At 46.4% G+C, this 25,405-nt stretch overlaps 2 protein-coding genes across 3 annotated transcripts in view; one reads left to right on the top strand and one right to left on the bottom strand.

Moving 5' to 3' along the window:
• The window catches only part of Syn1 (synapsin I), a 49,295-nt gene extending 44,555 nt beyond the window's left edge, over positions 1–4,740 (top strand). Inside the window, exons 8-13 of one of the 2 annotated variants that reach the window (XM_047535482.1) lie at positions 38–112; positions 206–308; positions 1,507–1,653; positions 1,991–2,078; positions 2,176–2,764; positions 3,695–4,740. In XM_047535482.1, the coding sequence (XP_047391438.1) occupies positions 38–112; positions 206–308; positions 1,507–1,653; positions 1,991–2,078; positions 2,176–2,764; positions 3,695–3,722 (1,030 nt within the window). In that variant the 3' untranslated portion in view covers positions 3,723–4,740. Of the gene's footprint in view, positions 1–37; positions 113–205; positions 309–1,506; positions 1,654–1,990; positions 2,079–2,175; positions 2,765–3,656 lie in introns of both variants that reach the window. The other variant, XM_047535481.1, reaches the window with a different exon arrangement.
• On the bottom strand, positions 4,725–16,212 carry Araf (A-Raf proto-oncogene, serine/threonine kinase). The gene is made up of 16 exons (XM_047535483.1): positions 16,136–16,212; positions 14,212–14,366; positions 13,938–14,041; positions 12,951–13,053; positions 12,708–12,862; positions 12,493–12,591; positions 11,229–11,370; positions 11,105–11,132; positions 10,858–11,003; positions 10,553–10,755; positions 7,729–7,905; positions 7,582–7,628; positions 6,974–7,092; positions 6,613–6,744; positions 5,544–5,678; positions 4,725–5,313 (listed from the first exon to the last, which is right to left on the bottom strand). Exons 2-16 carry the CDS (start codon positions 14,305–14,307, stop codon positions 5,179–5,181), a joined length of 1,821 nt encoding a protein of 606 aa, XP_047391439.1. The 5' UTR covers positions 14,308–14,366; positions 16,136–16,212; the 3' UTR covers positions 4,725–5,178.
• Between the last annotated feature and the right edge of the window lie 9,193 nt (positions 16,213–25,405).

The following is a 25,405-nucleotide window of genomic DNA, read 5'->3' as shown; positions in this document are numbered from 1 at the left end:
CCAGAGCCCCCTGACCGTCTCTCCTCTCGTCCTCCAGGAGGACGTCAGTGTCAGGGAACTGGAAGACCAACACAGGCTCTGCGATGCTTGAGCAGATCGCCATGTCTGACAGGTGGGGAGCCTGAACTCAGGGGAGGAGGGGAGGGCAGGAGTGTGGCCACATAAGCAAGGTGCTGATAGGCTGCCCTGCTCCTCTTCTTGGCAGGTACAAGCTGTGGGTGGACACATGCTCAGAGATCTTCGGAGGACTGGACATCTGTGCAGTGGAAGCACTGCACGGAAAGGACGGAAGGGATCACATCATTGAGGTGGGAGCACCCAGGGATCAGTGGGGCACAGCGGGAGAAACCAGTCCATAGCATCAACACACAGTACTGTGAAGGACTCCGCAGCTCAGAAAGTCCTCAGCAAATGGCAATGTGCTCAGTAAACCGTAAACTACCTTGTGAACTGGGACATTCCTAGCAAAATGTCAAAACACTTAAATTCTAAGCTGGGGTTGGGGTTTGTAGGTCAGAGGTGGAGCGCTTGTCGAGCATGCATAATGTCCCAGGTCATCCCCAGCACCATAAAACCAACCAACCACCACCACCAACAACAAAAAAACTAACCTGCTCTGTGAACTTAGACATCCTTGGTGAATGGTAAAATGTATTAGACTGGAAAGTGCTCAGTGAATCAAGACATCTTGGTGAATGACAAAGCACTTAGTTACCTTGAAAGTGTTCTGTGAAAGTGGGCCAATAGTGAAGCACTTTGTAAAAGACAAAGTACCTAGCAAACTATAAAGTGGGGACTGGTACATGTTTTCTGTGAAGAACCAGACTGTACATATTTTGGACTTTGTTGGCCATGCAGTCTATTGCAATGACTTGACTCTGAAAAAGCAGCCGAAGACAATATGTAAACACCTTAAGTACACTGTGTTTTGGGATACAATGTATTGTTTGTATCCAAAACCTTGTTTATGGACACTGAAATTTACATTTCTTATTTCTACATGTCATAAAATCTGTTGACTTATCAGACCAGGCACAGTGGTGCACGCCTATAATCCCAGTGGCTTGGGAGGCTGAGGCAGGAGGATTGCGAGTTCAAAGCCAGCCTCAGCAACTTTGCAAGGCTCTGAGCAACTCAGGGAGACCCTGTCTCTAAATAAAATACAAAAAAGGACTGGGGATGTGGCTCAGTGGTTAAGCACTCCTGGGTTCAATTTCCAGTACCCAAGGAAAAAAAGAAAAAGCAGACCCATCCTTGGCTCAAAGCCCACACAAAAACAGGCAGCAGACCAGATTTGGTCCATGGGCCCTGATTTGCAGACCCTGCTCTAATGTACCTGGGAAGCTGTCAGGTGCCTTATAACAGACAAGCCCTCCTCATAGGGCACAATCTGTACCACTTAGAAACTCGGGCTCATTTCCTCGCAGTGCCCTGCCTTTTGCAAAGCCAAAGTGTTTTCACCATCACCTCACGTGCACTTCCTGCTTCTCCCTTCACTTCCCCCAGGTGGTAGGATCCTCCATGCCACTCATTGGTGACCACCAGGATGAAGACAAGCAACTCATCGTGGAGCTTGTGGTCAACAAGATGGCTCAGGCTCTGCCCCGGCAGCGGCAGCGGGATGCCTCCCCTGGCAGGGGCTCCCACAGCCAGGTCAGGTCTTTGGCATTGACCTACTGGCGGGGAGGCCAGCCCTTGGTCAAAGCACACCATTGAGCCCATAATCAGCAGGCTACCGGCATCACCTTAATGCACATGTGGCTGCAATTGCCAATTGTTTAAAAAATGATAAATAACTGCTACCCTGACTTCCCTGAGTTCTTCCCAACCCCTAAGTATGGTGTGGGGGACTCACAACCCCATATCTCCTCAGCTGGTCACAGACGGGGCAAAACCCAGGGAAGAGGGAACCAATGTCATTCTGATTTGGCTGGTGCTCCACAGGCTGGTAACTATGTTTAACCGCTTCTTTTCCATTCCTCTGCCACAGACTCCATCCCCAGGGGCCCTGCCCTTGGGCCGACAGACCTCCCAGCAGCCTGCAGGACCTCCAGCTCAGCAAAGACCCCCACCCCAGGGTAAGTGAGGGCAGACTTTCTCAGCCCCTCAGGTCCCAAGCAGCCCCCACCTCTCACTGGCTCCCTCTCATATGTGCCTTCTCTCTCTGTCCTCCAGGTGGCCCTCCACAGCCCGGCCCAGGGCCCCAGCGCCAGGGACCCCCACTGCAGCAGCGCCCGCCACCACAGGGCCAGCAGCACCTTTCGGGCCTTGGACCCCCAGCTGGCAGCCCTCTGCCTCAACGCCTACCAAGTCCCACATCAGCACCCCAGCAGCCCGTGTCCCAGGCTGCACCAATGACCCAGGGTCAAGGCCGCCAATCCCGGCCAGTGGCAGGAGGTCCTGGAGCGCCTCCAGCAGCCCGCCCACCTGCCTCCCCATCTCCCCAGCGCCAGGCGGGCCCCCCACAGGCTACCCGTCAGACATCTGTCTCTGGTCCAGCTCCACCAAAGGCCTCAGGGGCCCCACCGGGGCAGCAGCGCCAAGGCCCTCCCCAGAAACCCCCAGGCCCTCCTGGCCCCACACGCCAGGCAAGCCAGGCAGGTCCCGGACCCCGCACTGGGCCACCCACCACGCAGCAGCCCAGGCCTAGCGGCCCAGGTCCCGCTGGACGTCCTGCCAAACCACAGCTGGCCCAGAAACCCAGCCAGGACGTGCCGCCACCCGCCACCGCCGCTGCCGGGGGACCCCCACACCCCCAGCTCAAGTAAGGGGACTCCTACAGCAGCCTTTGCCTTGCTGCTCACAAAGCGGGGTCCGGCCCCCAGTAGGGCAGGCCTAGTTCCCATGCTCCTCAGACCATTGACCTGTTCGGTGGGAGAACTCTGTGAAGTTGAAGCCAAACCCCTCCCCAGATCCTTGTCTCCATTCCAGGGATTTGGTGCCAGAATCCCAGAGAAATTCCACTCTCAGTTCAGATTCCTCCCAACAGGAAAGTCCCCATTCCAGGCCCTTGGCCCAACCCAGGCGCCTGGCAGACCCACTTTGAGCACCTCCCTGCCCAGCAAATCTCCTCCCAGCCAACTCAGACTTCCCTGCCAAACTCCCTGCCTCTTCCCCCAAACCGATCCCTAAAACACCTCGTGGCTGACTCAGAGTTCTTGTATCATTTCACTCAGCAGTTGAGCCTCATACTTTCCCCAAAACTCTGGGCCATTTGTGGTCCAAATCCTTTTGGCCCAACTCAGTCTCCTCCCAAATCATCACACCATTTCTTTGCTTCTTCTGGTCCATTCCAAACCCCCTCCCCTAGCTCAAAAATCTCATCTCCCCTTTGATATCAAACTAGCCTAGAATTCAGAGACCATTCAGCCCAGGACTTCGCTCATTAATCCCACTCTTCTACACCTTGCATCCAAGTCTTCCCAGCTGGCCCCACATCCCAGCTCCCTGGCCCTGGGCTCAGCCCACCCAAGTCCTCCCAGCCTCAAGAATCCATCAGGGTTCAGGCCCGAGGTGGTGGGTGGGAAGGTCAGAGGCACAGCCCCAGGATCAGAGGGGCAGGGCTGGGGCTGGGCCTGGGGTAACTTTGTGTTTCTCTCCCTTCCTCCCCTTCCTCTTCCCCCTTCCTCCCACGCCTCCACCTTGTCTCTCTCTAGCAAATCCCAGTCTCTGACCAATGCCTTCAACCTTCCAGAGCCAGCCCCGCCCAGGCCCAGCCTTAGCCAGGACGAGGTGAAAGCTGAGACCATCCGCAGCCTGAGGAAGTCTTTCGCCAGCCTCTTCTCCGACTGACACCCCACCCCGAGAACCCCCAAATCCCTGGGCAAACCCTCTCTGGGCCCTGAATCCATTATTCACTTTTGGAATCTCTAAATTCCTTGAGAACCCCTCTCCTGGTTCTCCAACATCCTACTTCTCATTCCTCAAGATGCCCAAGTTCTTGTGACACCTGGTCCTAAATCCAGTTCTCACATTTGGGATCCCCAAGTCCTATTAGAATCCTGCTCCTGGTCACCTCAAGATCTACTGTTTTAGAACATCCAAATTCCTTAAGACCTCCACTCCTGGTAAACCCAAAGGGTATTTCCTTCCTGGAAGCTCCCAAATACCAGACAACCTGTTTCTGGTCCTAACACCACTGAATCCCCTTGAGTCCTAAAATCCTGGAAAAACCTATCCCTGGTCCTGAATCTCTCCAGCACACCTTGTTCCTCATCAAATTTTTCCAATTCCAAGAAATCCCTACCTTTAAAACCCTCTCTGTGGATCTCTCACCTCTGGAGACCCAAATCTTCAAATGCCACCCACCACAGCTCCACAAAGATCTCCCTTCACCCTCTCTCCTCAACACCATTCAACATACTGGGAGCTTCTCCCACTTCTAGGACCCCTCGGTTCCCCCAGGGACCCCCTCCCTAGTTTCCTGCCTCTGACAGCTGTCTTTAAATATGCAAACTCCACCCATCCACCCAAAATCCTTTGCACAGGGAAGGCCAATGGTCTCCCACTTCCCCACCTTTGCCGTGATGTCTGTGTCTGTGACTGACGTGGCCTCCTCTTGTGCCGTGCTTGGCATATGTGGTCCTCGTTCATCGTGCCGCCTGTGGTGATGCGTGCAGTGACGCTGTTTGTGTGGTCTGCACCTCCTCCCAACCTCCACTCCTTGCCTGGACTCCCTCCCCTCAGCGGCTCTGAACCCCAGAGAAGAGTCGGGAAACAAAATAAACAAGCAAAGGCCCAGCAGAATTCTGTGCTTCTTGGTGAAGAAAGAGGGGAGTCCTTGACTGGCAGGGGACACAGGAGACCCCCAAATCCACATGGGGTGCTGGGGACCCCAAAATCCAGTGAAGGCACATTAGGCACAAATTCCAGAGAGGTTCTAAGTGGAATCCCTGCCACAAATTCCAGCCATTGGAGATGGAGGTGTGCCCCAAATTTAGAAGTATCCCCAAAGCCAAGAGTAAACCAAATTATGGAAGAGGCAGGGGTCTCAGTCTTTGGGGGTCCCCCAATTCCAGAGGAACTGAAGAGCTCAAAGGGATTGCCGCCATCTCCCTAAGTGGGAGATGGGGGATCCTGAGGCAGTATCAAGGCAGAGATGGAACACAGATTAGCTGGTGGGCAGGGCTCCATGGCATGGCAGACTGAGGTGGGCTCCCCGGTGGCTGGGGGCAGGGCCTAAGGCACAAGGCGGGCTGCGCTGAGGAGGCAGGCAGGCAACTCATCAGCCTGGGTGCGGTGCAAGGAGGGTTCAGAGGCACTCCGTTCAATCTTGGGGAGTGACCGTTGCAGCAGCTCAATCGTGGCCAGGATCTGGGGGCAGGTGGGGGTGAGGAGGAGTGTCTGGAGCTCCATGGGCATCCCAACACCCCTAGGCCCCAGCATAATGGGGAAACACACACACACACACACACACACACACACACACACACACACAGCACATCTGAGCCTTCGACACAATTCACATTCACATCCGCCTCCATCTCAAGTCTTCTATCTCAGAGTCCCCCAGTCAAGGTATCCAGTCCTCCCACCCAGCTCACCTGGGGGAAGAGGGGCCGCTCCTCCCGCTGGAACTTGAGGCAGTCAGACAGCAGGCGCCGCATGGCCTTGGGGCAGTTACTGGAGATTTTGCTGAGGTCTGGAGACAGATAGCCACGGCCTACCATGAAGATGATCTGAGGAAGGGGCAGGAATGCAATAGTTTTAGGGTTTGAGCTGTTAGACGCAGGCAATTTGGGGTCTTGAGGGATGTAGAAGGCTCATTTTGGGGGAACTGGGGGACCCCAGGTACTGGGGCCCAGAGAATTGATTATGGGTCTCTGAAGTCTTGGGAGGTTTCTCTGCCTACAAAATAGAGGGATTTAAGTTTGGGGGTGTTGAGGATTGTAGGTATATAGGGTCCAGAGGACAGAGTCCACAGTTGTCTAGGGGGCTTAGAACCTGGAAAGTATTGAGTCTCGCAGAAACATGCAGTTCTGGATCTGGGGAAACTTGTATTCCTGTGGAAGTCTGGAACCTAACTGTCTGAGTACACTTTTCCTGCAGGACTCTGAGCGTTCAGGGTCCAGACACTTGGTATCTGGAGCCTAGAGGGTTCTGGGTTTCAGAGAGCCTGGGAGGTTCTAGGCCTTGAACCTGAAGAACTATGAGAGTCTGGGGCCTACAGAATTATGGGTGCCTGGGCCACAGAGCCTGCAAGATACCAAAAGCCTGGGTGATTCTGAGTATCCGTGAATATTCTGGAAGCATGGGGGATTTTATTTCTCAGAGAAACAGGATTCTGGGTTTTGGGAACTTGGGGTATTTTGAATACCCAGAGCAGAAGACTGAAGTTGTCCAGGGATCTCTGGATGGCTTCTGAGTATCTTGGGGCCTAGAGTACTCTGGGTATAGAATTGAGGATTCTGGGTTTTGAGGTTTTTGTCCCAAAGGTTTGTGGATGTAGGGGAAGGAGGGAAGTTGGCATGGTATACCTTAGGGAATTGACTCTGGGAGTTCTCATTCCAGAAAATTCTAAGTTTCTGGGTGAAGTGTACCATTCTTTGTGCAAAGGAGGGGATATGGGATGTGAAGGACAGAGGGAAACCATGGGTAAGGTGTAGGGCTTACCTGATCACGGCTGCCAATGTGGCTGTATGGCAGTGAGCCCGTCATGAGCTCATACAGCACAACCCCGTAGGCATAGACGTCTGACTGGAAACTGTAGGGATTCGGGTCCTGCATACGGATCACCTCAGCTGCCTTTGATAGGCCAAATGGGGCAGAGGAAGCATGAGGGACAGCAAATGGATGGCCCACAGTCCCACATCTGGCTGGCAACACTGGATATAACTTGGAGCCACCCTCACAAGATGAAACCTGACACCCACACCTGTCTCAGGCATCCTTGTCTCCATTTGGCTCTATATGTCCCAATCTAGGAACACATGTCTCACTATGCCCACCCTCCATCCAGCCTGGCCCAGCTCACCATCCAAAGCACAGAGCCTGAGGGTTGCTCCAAGGGTTGGGCCCCACTCCATCGCGTCTTCACTGTGGCCAGGCCAAAGTCGCCGATCTTCACTGTGAGCCCCTCATGCAGGAAGATGTCCACTGGGGTCAAGGGCCACTACAGAGATTCCCAATAGCCAAGCCACTTGCCCTGATTGGAAGGTTGCCACTAATGTCATTTCTCTGACCCTGACCAGAAGTTCCCAATGTCATAAAAATTATGCATAATTAATGCCCTCCACACTTGGTCGCACTGTGACTCTTGACCAGGAAGCCCCCTGAATGGCACCCGAATCTATCATATCTATAACTCTGGTCAGAATCTCCCCATAGTGTTGCCAACTGCTACATCTCACACCCTGACCACAGTCCCCAAGTACAGTACCCGAACCAGCCACACCTCTGACTCCTAAGCAAGAGCACCATTAAGGACCTCTCACCAGCCACCATTCTGACATGCAGAAAGGAGCCAAGCAACACATACCCCTCCCACTCCATCCTCAGAAATCCTCACACAAGAGCCATTCCCTTAAGACCTGCCCCTGTTTAATGTCCCACCCCAATCCCAGCCCAGAGACAGGTAGATACTGTTAGACTTGAGGTCTCGGTGGATGATGTTCTTGGCATGGAGGTAGCTGTGGGGGGGAGGCAGGCAGTGAGTTGGCTGGAGGCTACTTCATCCCCTCTACCCTCCTCCCTGCTTCCTCTCCCCAGTCCCCAAGACAGGAGGCTCACTCCATGCCCTGGGCAGTCTGCCTGGCCACGTCAATTAGCTGGACCATGTCGAAGCGCGTGTCAGCTACATGCAGGTGGTGGTAGAGGCTGGAGCCCTCACACCACTGTGTGATGATAGCAAATCCTGGCCGGGTCATGAAGCCCATGAACAGCAAGATGTTGACATGCCGCGTCTTCCTGCAGGTAGGAGGGTAGTTTCAGGGATGGGGAGGACAAAGAGCAACCGTTATACACTAACTGGGCCACTCATTGTGCCATCTTTTTGGGTGCTCAGGGTCAGACTGTTGCCAGATTCCTTGAATTTGTGAGAAATGTTTATTAGGCTATGGTTCTCAGGGCCTTATATTGAGTTCCTTCATGGGAGTCTCCCAACCAAAGCTAGAGGGAAGGATTAATGCTTCTACCCCTCTGCCTACCAGCAGCATCTCTGATCATTAACACCTTCCATACCTCAGACTGGGACTACTGCCTGGGCCTGTGACCATTTTACAGATGAGAAAGTGGAGCACCAACCTTCCTCATTGATAGGGCATCATTACATTGACAAATGCAGGGTCGAATAAAAATATGGTATCATGTAATGATGATAGCCTATTAATTGCTGTGAGAGGCTTAGAGGTAAAGAGTTTGGAATGTAGACTCATGTCCTCAGTTCAAATCTAGGCTTCACCATTTCCTCACTGTACAACCTTGGGGAAGACATTTAACCTCTCTGGTCCTAATGTTCCTTAATTGTAAAACCGCAATCATTACAGTGGCTACTTTATATTTATGATGGGTAGGTGAGTGAGTAGACAACCTGGAAGGTGCTTTAGAACAGGGTTGACCACATAGTAAGCACTCTGAAAATGTCTCTGCCCTTGTTGTCATTGCTCCTGGGTACCTGGGTCTAGCTCACAGAAAACCTATCAGGCAAAAATCATTTTACCCTTGTCAATGAGAAAAGCTTCATTCCTTATCAAAGTATTAACCACAGAAATGGCAAAACGAACACAGATAACTGTGATGATGCTCTGCAATTTTGCTTGTGTCAGGGAGAAAAACAGAGCACATGAGGATTCTTTTTTGGTTTTATTTTTGTTTACTTCCTTTTGGTTCTGGGGCTTGAACTATGCTAAACACATGCTCTGTCAATGGACTATAGTTCTGGCCTACCACATGAGAATTCTTTTTTTTTTTTTTTTCTTTTTTTGTTACTGGGCTGAAACCCAGGGGCACTTAACCACTGAGCCACATCCCCAGACCTTTTTGTATTTGATTTAGACACAGGGTCTCACTGAGTTGCTTAGGGCCTTGCTTTTGCTGAGACCGGCTTTGAACTCGTGATCCTCCTGCCTCAGCCCCCTGAGCTGTGGGGATTACAGGCATGTGTCACTGCACCCAGCTGAGGATTCTTTTTTTTTTTTTTTTTTGGTACTGGGGATTGAACCCAGGGGCACTTGACCACTAAGCCCCATCCCCAGCCATTTTTATATTTTATTTAGAGACAGGGTCTCACTAGGTTGCTTAGGTGCCTTGCTAAATTGCTGAGGCTGGTTTTGAACTTGTGATCCTCCTGCCTCAGCCTCCCAAGTAGCTGGGATTACAGGTGTGCACCACCACATCCGGCAGAGGATTCTTAATAGTGTTGTCTATGGTTAAAATACAAATAAAGTACAAATTACCACCTGCTCCAATCACTGCCATTTCACAGAGGAGACCAAGAATAAAAGTTTTCTTCCTGTGCTGTCCATTGTTAGCGTAAATATTAATAAGGAACAAGTAATCATGATGACATCAACTCTGTAACATAACTGTGTCAATTTGACAGAGGGGCCATGCTGGCATCCTGAAGAGTGGCACAAACTATATAGTCCTGGGAGCTGGAGGTGTAGCACACTGGCTGGGTGCCTGCCTGGCATTCCATCGCCAGCACTACACACATGCAAAAAAAGGATACCATCCTGCTTATATAGAACACAGGCATATAGTTCTATATAACACAAAAAGGGAACACCTGAGTTTCTCGGCATGAATGAACTAATATGACGTTAATACATATTAATCACAGCAATCATAATCTTAATGACTAGGTTATGGTTATGATTATAATTAACAATACTCTTCTTTGCATTAAAGAATTATGATAATTAACAGTAAGCCTTTGGATGGGTGTGGCAGAGCATGCCTGTAATCCCAGAGGCTCAGGAGGCTGAGGCAGGAGGATCGCAAGTTCAAAACCAGTCTCAGCAACTTAACAAGGCCTTAAGCAAATCAGTGAGACCGTGTCTCAAAATAAAAAATAAAAAGGGTTGGGGATGTGGCTCAGTAATTAAATGCCCCTGGGTTCAATCCCTGGAACCAAAACAACAAAAACAAAGCCTGCAACACAATAAGTATAACATGAATGATGTTGCACAACAGGGAGGAAGGTCATGAGCTTTCCTGGAGCTGCGGTTACCTAACATTATGCTCTTCACCCCCATGCCCACGATCATGGCAATGAAAGACTATCCCAGATCCAGTTCAAGGTAGGCAAATGAGAAGACCCACAATTTGGAGACAGAGACATTAACTAATATCCATATTAATATTAGCATCCTCAGGTCATCTAAATGTGTACTTTTTTTCCCTAATTATGGAGACCATCTAAACATGCTCATTTCCCAAAAGGGAAAGGGCATCCTTAAGAGAGAAATGACTTCTGACTATGGTTCCAATATGATATAAATGTAGATGACATCCAAGAATTACCCCAAGCATGGCTTTTTCCCAGAGAGGCACCAAGGCCATGCCTGCCATGCCCATCCCCACAACCCCTATCCACACACACATGCGACCTCACCTGAGCACCTGCATCTCGTTCTTGAAGGCCTGGGCCTGCTCAGCAGTGGGTTGGGCTACCTTGAGCACCTTCACGGCCACATCACCATGCCACCGCCCACGAAACACGGTTCCAAATGAGCCCGTCCCAATCCTCTTCAGCAGCTGCACCTCGCTGGGTGGCACCTCCCAGTAATAGCCTGAGTCCCGGTACCCGAGGTTCTTCTGTGGGCCAGATGGGCGTCATCTGAGGGGCCTGCCCACACCCTTCAGCCCATGTCACTCAGCCTGTAGTGCCCCCTTCCCAAGATTCCCCCTTGAGTGTACCACTTTCTTCTTTTCATCGGCCAAGGACTTCCGCTCTCGTTGTTCTGAAGGTGACTTGGAATGTGGGGACTTCCTCCCCGAGGACACGCTGGCTGGGCTGGGGCTCCCCCGTGGGCCTCCATCACCACCACCTCTACTACCAGCAGCTGCAGTTGTGGAGAGGATGTGAGTGGAGGCAAGTGGGTCAGCAGGGCCTCTGCCCAGGGCTCAGGGTGTAAGCATGGAGTGGGGTAGGGTGGGCTCTCACCATTGGTGCCGAAACTCTGGCCAGTGAGCTGAAAGATGGGGGATGGAAGTCAAGGTGAGCACGTGGAGGCTAAGAGGAATGCTTTCTGGCCCTTCCCCTCATCACTGCCCCCCTTGGCACCCACCTGCATGAGGCTGGAGTCCATGGGAGCTGTGGTGCTGACCATGTGGACGTTGGGAGTGGACGTGGAGCGGATGCGCTGCAGGGGGGCGTTGGCTGAGGCAGGGAAGGGGAAGTGCTCCCGGTCTTGGTGCTGAATGCAGGGGCTGACAGGGAAAAGGTTGTGAAATTGCTGTAGAATGAAGCAGAAAACCAAGAGAGCCCACCCTGCCACCCAAAATATGCCTCTGGCTCATACAGAGCAAATGCCAACTGGTTATGCTCGTATCTGTTTGTTCAGGAAACCCTTATTGAGAGTGCCTGCCATGAACCAGATACCATTCTAGGTGTTAAGTGATAAAACTGTGAACAAGATAAATAAGTGCACCGCAAAAAAAAAAAAAAAAAAAAAAAAACAAAAAAACAGAGGGACAGTGAGGGACAAAAATGCGGGGTAAAAGGTAAGATATGAATTTAATAATTATATATTATAATGACATATACTATTCAAACATGTATTATATAACATACATTGTATTAAAATGGTAATGTAAAATGTATTATCATGTTATATGTCATATATCATATATGGATTATACAAATTATGTTACAAAAATATTTTCTAATGTTTCATTCACCATCCTGATATTAAATTCAAAGGTAATTAATACACATACATCCAAAATTTAAATAATAATACCCTAAACCTACCCTTTTATGTATTATAAAAAATATATGGTGTTTTACATTATAGAAAAATATTCCATAATATAACACATAAAACAATAAAAATAAGCCACATAATTATGAACATCACAAAATATACATATTAGATATAGCTGTATAGGTATCATTATAATACTTAAAAGATTAAAGGAAAGTAATTTATGATAAAGTAATATGTATTTCAAAATGTAAAGGTTTGCACAAGGTTATACTGGAAGAATGAATGTAGTAGATGCTTATATATTCATAATTAATAATAAGAAATGATTATTTATTCTATACCAGATCATTCTCTGGACACTGTACACATCCGAACTCAGTGAATTCTCACTAGAGCCCTATGTGGTAAAAAGTATTATTCCCCTTTAACAGATGGGAAAACTGAGGCCTAGAGAGATTAGGTGAATTGCAAAGATCCCATAGCTCCATAATCTCCACTTGTAGGTGCTCAATAAATGTTTGCCATGTAAATGAATGAATAAAAGTATGGTCTGTGGTCGGCAGTCTGCAGGAACCCCTCTCCCCAATTTTTTTCTCCCCTAGTGCCCCTAAGGCTTCCCTACCTGGGACCATGGGGGGTTAGCGGCTCATTTGGGGGGCAGTTTGAGGGAGCCTCGTGCTGTCTGGAGCCTCCGGACAAATCTTGAACACTGTGGTAGATCCTTGAGGGTATTAAGGATGTAAAACAAGAAAAACACAAATAAGCTGTCTGCAAGCAAGGGCCCTATGGCTTGGTCTCTGCCCTCCCCATCCCCCCAGCCACCCAGGCCAGGCTCACTGTCGGCGGTTGGTACTCATGTCAACACAGACTGTGGGAACCTTGGAGGAACAATGCTGGTGGAACTTGTAGCCACAGGTTTGGCAGCGGAAGCCATGGAACAGAAACTTAAGGCAGAAGTCACAGAACGCCAGGCTGAAGAATGTCTTCCGTACCTGCTGCCACACAGTTGGGAAGGTTGAGGCCTGGTCAAGGGCCCTTCCCATCCCCATGTCCTGCCCCTTCTGTTCATACTTCACTCACAAAATTGTGCATGGTCAGCGGCACATCCTCCAGGACCTCCACAATGAGTTCCTCACCATCTAGGGGGGCAATGGCTGTGTCCCAGGCAGTGACTGTCTTTCGCCTGCAGGGGACATGGAAGGCAATGAGTAGGAAGGTAGGTAGGGACCATAGGAGGCAGGGAAGCCCCAAAAGTCCCTCTAAGCCCCCTATCTATGGACTATTATCTGACATGTTTAATTTTCATTTAATTAGTCACTATCCTTGTCCCCATTTTACAGATAGGGAAACAGACTTAGATAAAGTGACTTGCCCAAGGCCACCAGGGGATTGTGTGAAGAGTCCATTCTTTTAACTACAAGGTAAGAGGCAAATAAGACTATATAAGAGGTGCCAAGTCAGTCTGAGAAAGGGGGTAATGAGGCATTAAAAAAAACAAAATGCAATGTATGAACAGCATAAAAAATTAAGGAACCCCAGAAAAGAGTAATATATGGAATATCAACAAAGCCCAACTCAGCAACGAATGGGGAAGCTCAGGAAGGAAAGAGCCCATGAGTTCATGAATTCATGAAAAAGCAAAACAGATGAACTCTGTAAGGAGGTCATAGCAGCGTGAGGACTTGGGGCCAAGGAGAGAATGAGTTGCAGACTTTTAGGTCAACGAACCAATGAAGAAATGAAACAAAAGATGGATAAGCTCATGGGTTACGTGAACTAATGCAAGGCTTCACAACAGCGTGAAGGAATGGGATGACTCTGTAGAGAGCAAGTAGGTGGCATGGTGGTCACTTTTTTGTGGTACTGAGCATAACACCATGGATCTTGCACATGCTAAGGCACCTTCTCAGCCCTTTTTAATTTTTATTTTGTGATAGGGTCTTGCTAAGTTGTCCAGGTTGGCCTCAAATTTGTGATCCTTCTGCCTCAGCCTCCTGAGTCACTGGGATTATGGGGTGTGCACCGCTGTGCCTAGCCACACTTACTTATTATTACTGCCACACTTACCCTTTGATAAGTCTGTAAACCACACAGCAATCCTGATTAAGGCCTCGCACCTTGAGGGCCTTGTCTAGTGAGTCGTAGACACTCATGCCATCCCGGACAGTCACCTGTATGTGTGTATGCAGAAGTAGGGGTCTTCATGCCCAACAAAATCAGCCCCCGTTGATAATCCCATTCCTCTGCAATGGCCACTCCCCAGCTCTTGTCACCCTTCCAATCCCAGAATGTGTAACTGGGTCCATCCATAACCCCTAAGAGTTTTCTCTCTGTGACTCACCACCGTGCGTTGCTTGTTGGGTAGGTACACTTTGACGGTGCCCACTGCCCGGGACGGCTCAGCCCCATTGGCAGGGGGGCCCCGTGGCGGCTCCATGGAGCCTAAGACTTTGTCAAGATGACCTGAGGTGAGGCTGGGCAGGTGCCATGAGGCTCCTAGGGGAGAGTAAACAAAGGAGAAATTCAGAAGTCAAATAATGATTGTCTAGAAGCAAAGTATCAGGAAATATAAAATTTAATCTCCAGCCCAGTGCAGTAGCCCATGCCTATAATCACATTGAATCAGGAGGCTGAGACAGGAGGACTGCAAGTTCCAGGCCAGCCTCAGCCATTTAACAAGACCCTGTCTCAAAATTTAAAAAAGGCTAAAGATAGGTCTCAGTGGTAGAGTGTCCCAGGTTTCAATCCCTAGTACTGCAAATAAATAAATAAATAATATTCCATGTCGAGCCTGGCATGGTGGTGTATGCCTGTAATCCCAGTGACTTAGAAGGCTGAGACAGGGAGATCACAAGTTTGAGGCTAGCCTCAGTAACTTAGTGAGACCCTGTCTCAAATAAAAAGCAAAAAGGACTGAGGATGTAACTCAGTGTTAGTGCCCCTAGGTTTAATCCCCAGTACCATAAAAAATATTCCATCTCCAGATTCCCACTGTCCTCTGCAGCCTAATTTCCATGCAACAGCCTAAGGATCCTGTTAACATATGATGTCCACTCAGTCCCTCCTCTGTTCAGAATCTCCTGCTGTTTGTCTCATTCTTGGGTGCCAAAGTCTCCAGACTCACTGCCACAGGAGGCAGCACACACTGTCCTGCACACACTGCGGGAGGCAGACACAATGGGAGGCAGCACACACTGTCCTGGAAGGTACAGGGGTACACAAGACTGCGCCAGGGACTAATGGGGAAGTCAGCATGCACTGCCCTGGGGGGTATCAGTTATATAATGGACATGAACAGGTTGTCCTGGCCTTTTAATGAAGAAGGGGGTGACCAGATACTGTGGTAAGGAAGTAGCCACAGGGGAAGGAGAGGAAATGGGAGGATTATCAGATATTGTCCTTAATTTTGGGAAATGGAGGTTGCCACCAGTGTTCTTGAAGGGTACCATGGGCATCCCTGAGCCCTGAGATAGAAAGTTAATGGCAGGATCACAGACATTTTGATAAGTGGTTAATAGAGTTCACCAGATATGCTGGGGAGATGTAATAGGAGTCACTAGGGACTGTAATGGGGAAAAGGGTGGATAATGGGGGTCACCACACATTGAGCCAAATGTGGGTGGTAATGGTGGCTCACCAGACATTTGGCACGGGGAAAGGAAAAGGAAGATAATGGTGCAGATGTGAGAAAATGGAAGTAAGGTGGGGGTAGGGAATCTCCAAAATTTTCCCTGACAATAAATGAGGAGGTCACAGATTACTGGTGTAAGTTCTGTGGGGGATCACAGAAGGAGGTAGGGAGGGTGAAGGGGGTAATGGAATACTCAGGTATTTTCCTAAGGGAAAATTCTGATCCAGAATAAGGAGGCCAGGGAGCAAGAGGCATCTCCACGAAGTCCCTGGAGTTAGTAAGAAAATCATCAGACACACTAAGAGGTTCAAGACTGAATCTGGGAAACATACACTCACGCCCCAGAACCTATTCGGCCAGGTCCCGCCTCTGACAGTTTTTTGGGCTCTGCGCAGGCGCGCGGGCACTCGCTGCGGGCGAAACCATCCCACAGCCTTGCCCGCCTATTCCTGTCTACCCACCCCGCCCCCGCTGTTGATGATGGTCTCGCCCCGGGTCAAACCACTCCTCCAGTTCCGGGCGGGGGTCGCCTGGGTCCAGGCGCGGCCATCCTGGAGCTGAGTTTTTGGTCCGGGCTCCGTGCCTGTGCCTGGCGGCCGCTCCAAAAACCGAAATCTACCGGGCCCGCCCTCACCTGTCACGCCGCTACTGCCGCCACCGCCTCCATCTTGGGCCTGTCTTCTTGTTTCCTCTCACAGTCCACCTCCACCGCCCCTCAAACTTTTGCCATTGGCTCAGAGGGACTCAGCCCTCCATTCTTATTGGATTATGGCCACGCCCGTCAAGACAGGACCAGCGGAATGTTGGTCGTGTTCCGGATTAGGAGGGGCGGCCTGAAACGTCAAGGTCTGGGGCAAACGCGCACGCTCTGACTCGCGCAGGCGCAATCGGGGCGAGAACTGCGTGCGAAGGGTTTTTACTCTCAATTGTGCCGTGGAATAACTAAGGGTTTCCGCCCCCACCCCCGGTCATTTGGGGCTACTCTTAGGGGTTTGGAAATTTGGGTGGTGAAATTCTTAAGTGCAATTTGGGGGCAGTACCCTGAGCCTCCTTTTAAGATTTTCCTGTGTCTCAGGTTTACCGTCTTTGAAATGGGTTGAATTCAGACCAAATGATGTGCAATTTTTAGCAGCTCTAGGAACCTGTAGTCATAGCTTTGATAACAGTGGGTCTCTGGAGTGACTGGGGCTGGGGGTCTGGCCTTTGGTGAAGTGATCTACTGTTCTGGGAGGCTTCTTTTAGGAAAGGGGTTGATGAGAATTTTGAAAGACAGATGAAGAGGGAAACATGCATCTGGAATAGAGCACTGTAGCAGTCAGTGTGTGGAGATATTGTAGGATAAATTAAAAAATTTAAATTGACCCTTACCTGGTATCAAAAAAGAAAGACCGGGCTGGGGTTGTGGCTCATTGGTAGAGCACTAACCTAGCATGTGTGAGACACTGGGTTCGATTCTCAGCACCACATATAAATAAATAAAATGAAGGTCCATCAACAACTAAAACAAAATTTTAAAAAGACCCCTCCCATTGCTCATCTTTTCTTGGATCGTTTACTTCAGAAAAGAATATAAATATGTTCTCTGACCATTTGAGGTGTATGTAAATCATTTTAAAATCTAAGTAGATCTCTTGTCAGTTTTACAACTGCAAAATGTTTTCCTTAAGGGCCTTGTAGCCATCTCTTTGAAAGGTTTAGAATGAAAATACCATCCCTATCTCCTTAGGAATTTTGTTCTACATTCCTGCCTCCAAGTTGTTAACAGGCTTGTCATAGAGATATAAATCTTAGTTTTCCTTTGGATAAAAGCAGTTGTGTTTTCGTAAGAGCCTTGGAGGCATCTACTTGAAATGTAAACAATGAAAATAACATCCCTAATCTCCCTGCTGCTGTAGGAATTTCAACCTACATTCTTAACTCCAAGTTGTTATCCAAATGTCATAGAGATAAGAGTCTTAGTTTTCCTTTGGATAAAGGAAATTAATTAACAGATTGCAACCTCAATTACTAGGTGAATTTGGGATGAACTATGTGTCCCAAATGGTGCTGTCAAGTTTCTTACTTGAGGACAAGTTATTAGTTATTTTGAAAACATGTGTGTAATGATTTGTATCTGCCTGGCTACATAAAAGGACGAGATTTCTTTCTGTCTTTGAAATGTCTTAGTGGATTTGTTGTGATGCACCTCGCAGTCTGGTTTAATGCTTATTAAGTAATGAAATTTTTCATTCTTTTCTATCTTTGTGGAAAGTCTTTACTGGGTTGTCATGAGGTTTTCCTTTTAATTATTTCCCCAATGATTTGAATGGCCTTTTGTCTTTGAAGTGACAACATTCTCCTGTTTAAAGATTCAGCATCACTCTTTAATTCCTTAAGAACATCTGAACCATCTCTTTGAAATGTAAAACAATGAAAATAATATCCCTATCTCCTTGTCTCCTTAGGAGTTTCAGCTATGTGTCTAGCTCTAGATGAGAAAGAAGAAAGGTCACTTAGTGAGGAGGCCTCAACTTACTTCACTGAGTACTTTCTCTATTAAAAGAAATAGAAACCAGTGCGATGACACACACCTGTAATCCCAGCGTCTTGGGAGGCTAAGGCAGGAGGATCGTGAGTTCAGAGCCAGCCTCAGCAACTTGGTGAGGCCCTAAGTAACTCAGAGAGACCCTGTCTCTAAATAAAATATAAAACAGGCTGGGGATATGGCTCAGTGGTTAAGTGCCACTGGGTTCAATCCCGAGCACCAAAGAGAGAGAGAGAGAGAGAGAGAGAGAGAGAGAGAAGAAAGAAAGAAAGAAAGAAAGAAAGAAAGAAAGAAAGAAAGAAAGAAAGAAAGAAGAAAGAAAGAAAGAAGAAAGAAAGAAAAGAAAAGAAAGTTCTGTTTACCAGGCTGTCATATAATTTCCATTTCCCATCTCCCCCTTTTCATGCAGATCTTCACCATTTAATGTCTAAAATTAGAAAGAATGACACTACCATGGATTGAAGAGAATGTGGAACAACTGAAGTATTTCATACATCAGGAATGTAAATGTAAAATGGTGCAACCTCTTAGGAAGCAGTTTGTCACCTTTGTATAAAGTTCAATATAAACCTACCATGTCACTTCTATGTATTTAATCCAGAGAAAGGCAAACATATGTGCAATGGTGTGCTGGTGTTAGCAGCCAGCTCTCCCGGAAGAAAAAAGCTCTTATTCGTAGCATTTGTCAGTTGTGGCATTCAGACTCCCACCATGGCTATTTCAAGCCACCAATCAGCTACCTCACTGAACCAGAGTTGAAAAGAGGTGCACAAAATAGGTCGTGATGAGCCGGTCACAGTATGCTACTGCAATATGTTCACAAGAAAGCTTCTACATAAATGTTCAGAGTAGCTGTATTCATATTAGAAAAAAAAACTGGCAACAGCCTAGGTATCCAAGAGAAGAACTGACTAAGAAACACAATGGGATAAAGGGCTACTACTCAGCAATGAAAGGGAACAAGCTATGGAACAGCATAGATGAATCTCTTAGACCTAAGGTTGGGGAAAGAAACCAGACACAAAAGAGAAATTTTGGCATATGAAATTCTATATCAGGCAAAACTAATCTATAGTGAAGGAAATCAGATTCATTGCTGTCTTGCAGGGGGAGAATATGAAGAGCATTGGTGTGGTTTGGATGTGGTTTGTCTCCACCAAAAATCATGGTGAAATTTAGTTGTCCATGTAGCGGGGTTGGAAAGTGGGGCCTTTAACAGGGATTAATGTCTTTCTCCATCTTGAGAATCAGTTGTTATAAAGCATCTGGCTTCTTTTGCCCCCACTTCTTCTCCACCCACCTTCTTCCCCTCTGCTTTTGACCATGATGAGGCCCTCAGCAGAAGCCAAGCAGATGCCAGCACTGTGCTCTTGGACTTCCTGACCTTCAGAACCATGAGCCAAAATAAACTTCTCTTTATAAATTACCCTGTCCTGGGGCTGGGGACATAACTCAGTTGGTAGAGTGCTTGCCTCACATGCACAAGGCTCTGGGTTCAACCCCCAACACCAAAAACAAAACAAAACAAAACAAAACAATAAATTACCCAGGCCTAAGTGTTCTTTTATAGCAACAGAGAACAGATGAAGACATGAAGGAATTTGAGGAGGTGATTGGAATGTTCTGTATATATTTATCAAATCTCATTGAACTCTATGCTGAAAATGGGTATACATTTTACTGTATGTAAAATATACTTCAATAAAAATGCATGGCAAAAAATGACTTCAAGCATAATTCTAAACATTTTGATTTCTGGCAAATTCTTAGTGGTTAGAATCTTTCCAAACGATTCTCTTTTCTGAAATTGAATGCCCAGACCCATGAATCCCCATCTCCCAGTGCAGGGCCACCTCAGTACCATATAAGCTTAGGAAACAACTGCTGTTGGAGCTCAGTGAGAGGCTCCCAGTGGTGGGGAGTGTATTTCTAATTTAAAATCACTTAAATATTACTAAATTTGTTTGAAAACTTTAATTTCTAGACCCTATTTGTGGACAGACTTCTGACTCTTTTGCCGGGTATCTACAAAAGGGTGAGTAAAATCCCCTCTCAAGCTCACTGCACGTGTGCTGTAGAAGGAGGTAACAATAGGGAAGGCAGAGATAGGATATAGTGGTTGGAGGCACACGTGACTCAAGGGCAATCCTTTATCTCATTGATTCACCCCAACCCCATCACAACTGGCGAGACTTCAGCCAAGGACCCCACAGGTACCTGTCAAGACATAAAGGCCTTTTAAGGTGACATGGTTTTTATCATCAGCATCTTCATCATTACATTAAAACCATTACACCGGGCATAGTGGTGCATGCCTGTAATCCCAGTGACTTGGGAGGCTGAGGCAGGAGGCAAGTTCGAGGCCAGACTCAGCAACTTAGCAAGGCCCTAAGCAATTTAGTCAGACCCTGTTTCAAAATAAAAAAAAATTAAAAGGGCTGGGGATGTGGCTCAGTGGTTAAGCATCCCTTAGGTTCAATTCCCAGTACAAAAAATAAAAAACCCAGAAAACACTCATAAGCACCACGTACAGATGCTTCTCCACTTACATGCAGATAAACCCACTGAAAATTGAAAATATCCTTAGCAGAAAATCCATTTAATATGCCTAACCTACAGACCATCAGAACTTCTCCTGACCTACTTTAAACTTGCTCACAACACAGTTGGGCAAAATCAAGTAACAATTTATTTTATAATAACATGTTGAGTGTCTCATGTAATTTATTGACTACTGTACAGCACACTGTAGTCTCCCTGTTCCCTTTCCTGATGGCTCTGGATTGACTGGGAGCTGTGGCTTGCTGCCACAGCCCAGCATTGTGAAAGAGGATGGGACAGCACATTGCTAGCTCAGTAAAAAATCCAATTGCAAGATTTTAAGTTCAGATTTTCAAAAGGCTCTGCGTTCAATCCACAGTACTTAGAGAGAGGCAAGGGTTGGGGCACCAGGCATTGTGATGCATGCCTATAATCCCAGCAACTCAGGAGGCTGAGGCAGGAGGATTACAAGTTCCAGGCCAGCCTCAGCAACTTAGAGAGACCCTGTCTCAAAATTTTAAAAATATTAAAAAAGGGCCAGGGATGTAGCTCAATGGTAAAGCACCCCATGGGTTAGATCCCCAGTACTAACAAAAACCCAAATCAAACCAAAACAACAAATAAATAAATATTAAAGAAATGAAGTTCTGTTTCTACTGAATGCATATCTCTTTTGCAACATCCTAAAGATGAAAACTCCTAAATCGAACCATCTAAGTGGAGGCCATCTGTATTAAAACAAAAATTAAAACCCAAACTAGCTGAATATAATTTTCCGAAAACCCCCTCCTAATTATCCACCTAAAATTTTTCAGATATTTAAAAGAAATGGCTGCTGGGTTGTTTTATTTTATTTGGAGACAGGGTCTCACTGAATTGCTTAGGGTCTCACTAAATTGCTGAGGCTGGCTTTGAATTCATGATCCTCCTGCACCGCTCCCCAGTTGCTGGGATTACAGGTGTGTGCCACCATGCCGATAGTTGCTGTTTTTTTTAAAAAAATTATTGTTAATTTGAAATTCTCAGAAACATGTCTGAAAGAAATTTTAAATTGGAAATGGTCACCAACTGCTCTTGTAATGCTACCCATTTTACAGCTCAGGAAAACTGAGGTTCAGGCTGCCCTAATTAGAGGGACGAAGAGAGTGCTCCAGGAATTCAAATTTGCTAAGTGTTTTAAAAGGGCGCAGCCCAGGGGCACCTCCTTAAGGAATCTCGGATCAACCCCAGCAGTCCTGCGTGCTAGAGGACTTCTTCCAAAATATGCTCCTCTCTTTCCCAACGCCCTGCCACTGCCTGGAAAGCGCCATTTCTGAGACCCCATAGGATCGTCTCCCTCCCTCTCACTACCCATTTTAGAGAAGATGACGGTGCATACACATTTCCCTGAAGCACAAACCACAGGCTCGACTTGGCGACCAAAACAATCCGCACTCCTGGACCAACGCAGCCATTCATGGAGCCATTCTCCGCTCGAGGCCCCTGACTGGCAGGTAGCTCAACCAATGGCAGCGCAATGGAAGGCAGACCTGGGTTAGTGCGGGCATTGATAGGCTCTGCTTCATCCCTGAGTCCACTGACAGACCAATAACTACACACAGGAGGTGAGCTTTGGAACCGTCCCAGCCAATGAGAAGTGGTGCGGGCCTGAGCATTGCTACAAACCAGCACTTAATGTTACTTTTTAATTAGCGGTAAGGCAACTGCAACTGCTCTGTCTGAAGACTTAATGAAGAGAGGGTATGAAATTTTCTATTTCCGGATATTCCTTGAAGAGATTTTTAAAACATACAACCCTGGGGCCAGAAGTGTAGGACATTTACAAACGAACCTAACCATTACTTTTAACTTTAATTTTCCTTATGAAAAAGGTCTTTCTTATTTTTTCTTTCTTTTATTTTCTCTTTTAGTACCAGAGATTGAACCCAGGAGTGCTTAGCCACTGAGTCACATCCCAAACCCTTTTTATTTTGAGATAGGGTTTCACTAAATTGTTTAGACCCTTGCTCCTGCCTCAGCCTCTGAGTCACTAGGCCAAAATCTTAATGAAATGCATTGAGTAGTAATTTAAATTTCCTATTTATGTTCCATATTGATGAAAAACATACCATTAAACCAACAGAAAGGGTTCTTTTGTTTTAATTTTACAAAAGTTCATTACATGTTTTATTGAGAACCTTCATATTTTCACAAAATTAAAAGTTCAGTTTTTTTTAAATTTGTATTTTTTTACATTTTTTAAGTTTTTGATAGACCTTTATTTGTTTATTTATATGCGGTGCTGAGATTCAAACCCAGTGCTTCACACATGCTAGGCAAGTGCTCTGCCACTGAGCCACGACCCCAGTCACTAAATTTGTATTTTTTATAACTTTATTTCATTTATTTATTTTTATGTGGTGCTGAGGATTCAACCCAGTGCCTAAGCTACAATCCCAGCCCCAAAAGTGCAGGTTTTATATGTTCAATTTCCAAACCCAAGGATCAGATGAGTGGAAAAAATAATTAAGCCAAATAACAGCCTTATAATTTTATTATTAAAGGTTTACTCTGATAAGCACATACTTTGGTGTTTTATTATTATTATTATTATTATTATTATTATTATTATTATTATTTTGGTACTGGGATTGAACCCAGGGGCACATAACAACTTTTTTACATTTTTTAAAAATTTTGAGACCAGCCCTTTTTTAATATATATTTTTTAAAATTTTGAGACAGGATCTTGCTAAGTTGCTTAGGGCCTCACTAACTTTCTGAGCCTGGCTTTGAGATTGGGATCCTCTGGCCTCAGCCGCCTGAGCCCCTAGGATTACATGCATTTGCCACCACACCCCAGCTTATTTTACTTTTTATTTCTGGTCTGGAGATGGAGCCCAGGACCTTGCATATGCTAAGCATGTGCTCTACCACTGAGACACATACCTAGCCCATGATTATTTCTTAGAAGAAATTTCAATTATGAAAATATTTGATAGTCAAGTAAAGAGATCAATGTAAACCTACAAACACTGAGTAGTGGAGACCATCTTTGATAGGCTGTGACCAGTGACAGAGACCTCTGGTTCTCCCTGGTAGCTCACTTGATAGGGCTTGCAATTCAGCAAACCCTACACTCAGCAATTATTTTAAAATAATAATTAATCAATTAAAGTTCCAAAAAGTAATTTCCCAAAAGCAAGTGATTCTGAAATGCGTACTTTCGGTTTTGATCAGAAATGCATTTTTGTGACAAATTTTCTTGAGGTTAACACATTTATTTCAAGTATGCACACACCAACCCACAGTGGGTTTCACCACCTGTCTTAGCTGAAAAAAATAGTTTACCATCTGTTGGTTTATATCACACATATTTAGCAAATACCTATTCAATTTATAAAAAGATTGCAAGTGGGATTTCAGACAAACATACTCCAAATAATTTTCTGGTTAAATGAACTACATGAGGTCTTTGCTATATTATTATTGACACAATATCTATCTGTTTATATTCTTTTCCATATAAAAGTAATTCCTAACAGTATTTCGTGCCACCTAGATAAATGTTGTGTACTTCTTGTGGTATATGAAAATCTATTCTGCTGTTACCCAGAATGCCTTAGTACTTGACCATTCATTTAGGAAAAATATGTAAGTATCCCCATGTCCTGTCATGTATGACCCTGGACAAGTTGCTTACCCTCTCAGTGTCTCAGTTACTTTATTTTTAATTGTGTGTGTGTGTATGTGTGTGTGTGTGTTGCTGGGGATCAAACTCAGGGCCTTGAGCATCCTAGGAAAGTGCTCTACCACAGAGTCACATTTCCAACCCCATCGTTTTTAATATTTTTTAAAGTACTTTCACCATAGGGTTGTAAATTTCTGTGAACTGTTGGGGGGTCAGAAAATGGTGCCCCAAAGTGAAGGTCTCACAAGCAAAGTTTCTCTCTGATCTTCTTTTATCCTCCTATCTCCCACCCTCATTCTCTACTAAGGCAAGGCATAGAAACTGGAAGTCCTCTCCCCAAAAGCCATAAAACCAGGGAGGTGGGCAAGAATGGTGGAAGGACTATATAGAGGGAAAAGAGGGGTGAGAGAGGTGGGGGGAAGGGAAAAAAATAACAGAATGAATCAAAAAACATTACCCTATGTAAATTTATGATTACACAAATGGTACACCTTTACTCCATGTACAAACAGAGAAACAACATGTATCCCATTTGTTTACAATAAAAATAAATAAATTAAAATAAATAAATTTTTTAAAAAGCCAGAAAACCTAGAAGTAGTCTACCCTCCCCCTGCCTTTCTGTGTAAGAGTTGGCCATAAATTCTCTGACCTACTGTCATAAGACTTCATTCCACAGAGGTCCTGCCATGTACTAGGAGAAAGGAATACCATAGAGAGGCCATGAAGGAACAGTCAGGGCTTAACAGGGTTTACCCCATCAGTCCATGGCCATTAGATCATACCCTTTTTGTCCAATCATATTTCTGCACAACTGTTCCTGCTTCATCAAACCTAATCATAAAAATGGATCACTTACCCTAAGTTTTGGGTCTTCAGCCTGAAGGGTCCTGTATCATGTAAAACTAACATCAGGTTGATTAATTTGTTGTGCTTTGCTTTTATTAATCTGCCTTTTTTTTTTTTTTAGGACTGTTTGCGATGATCCTTTTTTAAATCCTGTGTGTGTGTGTGTGTGTGTGTCTTGCTGAGGACTGAACTCAGGACCTCACTCATGCTATGCCCCAAGCCATGATCCTTTATAATGGGCAGGATGTGGATCATAAATTTCCACCCTCATAGGCCTAATCTATATCAATCTTTACACAGTGCCTGAAGCATAATGACCG

Source organism: Sciurus carolinensis, chromosome X (assembly GCF_902686445.1).
Source record: "Sciurus carolinensis chromosome X, mSciCar1.2, whole genome shotgun sequence".
In the NCBI taxonomy this organism is placed as follows: domain Eukaryota; kingdom Metazoa; phylum Chordata; class Mammalia; order Rodentia; family Sciuridae; genus Sciurus; species Sciurus carolinensis.
The sequence above is the reverse complement of the archived record's forward strand: the minus strand, read 5'-3'. Positions and strand labels throughout refer to the sequence as shown.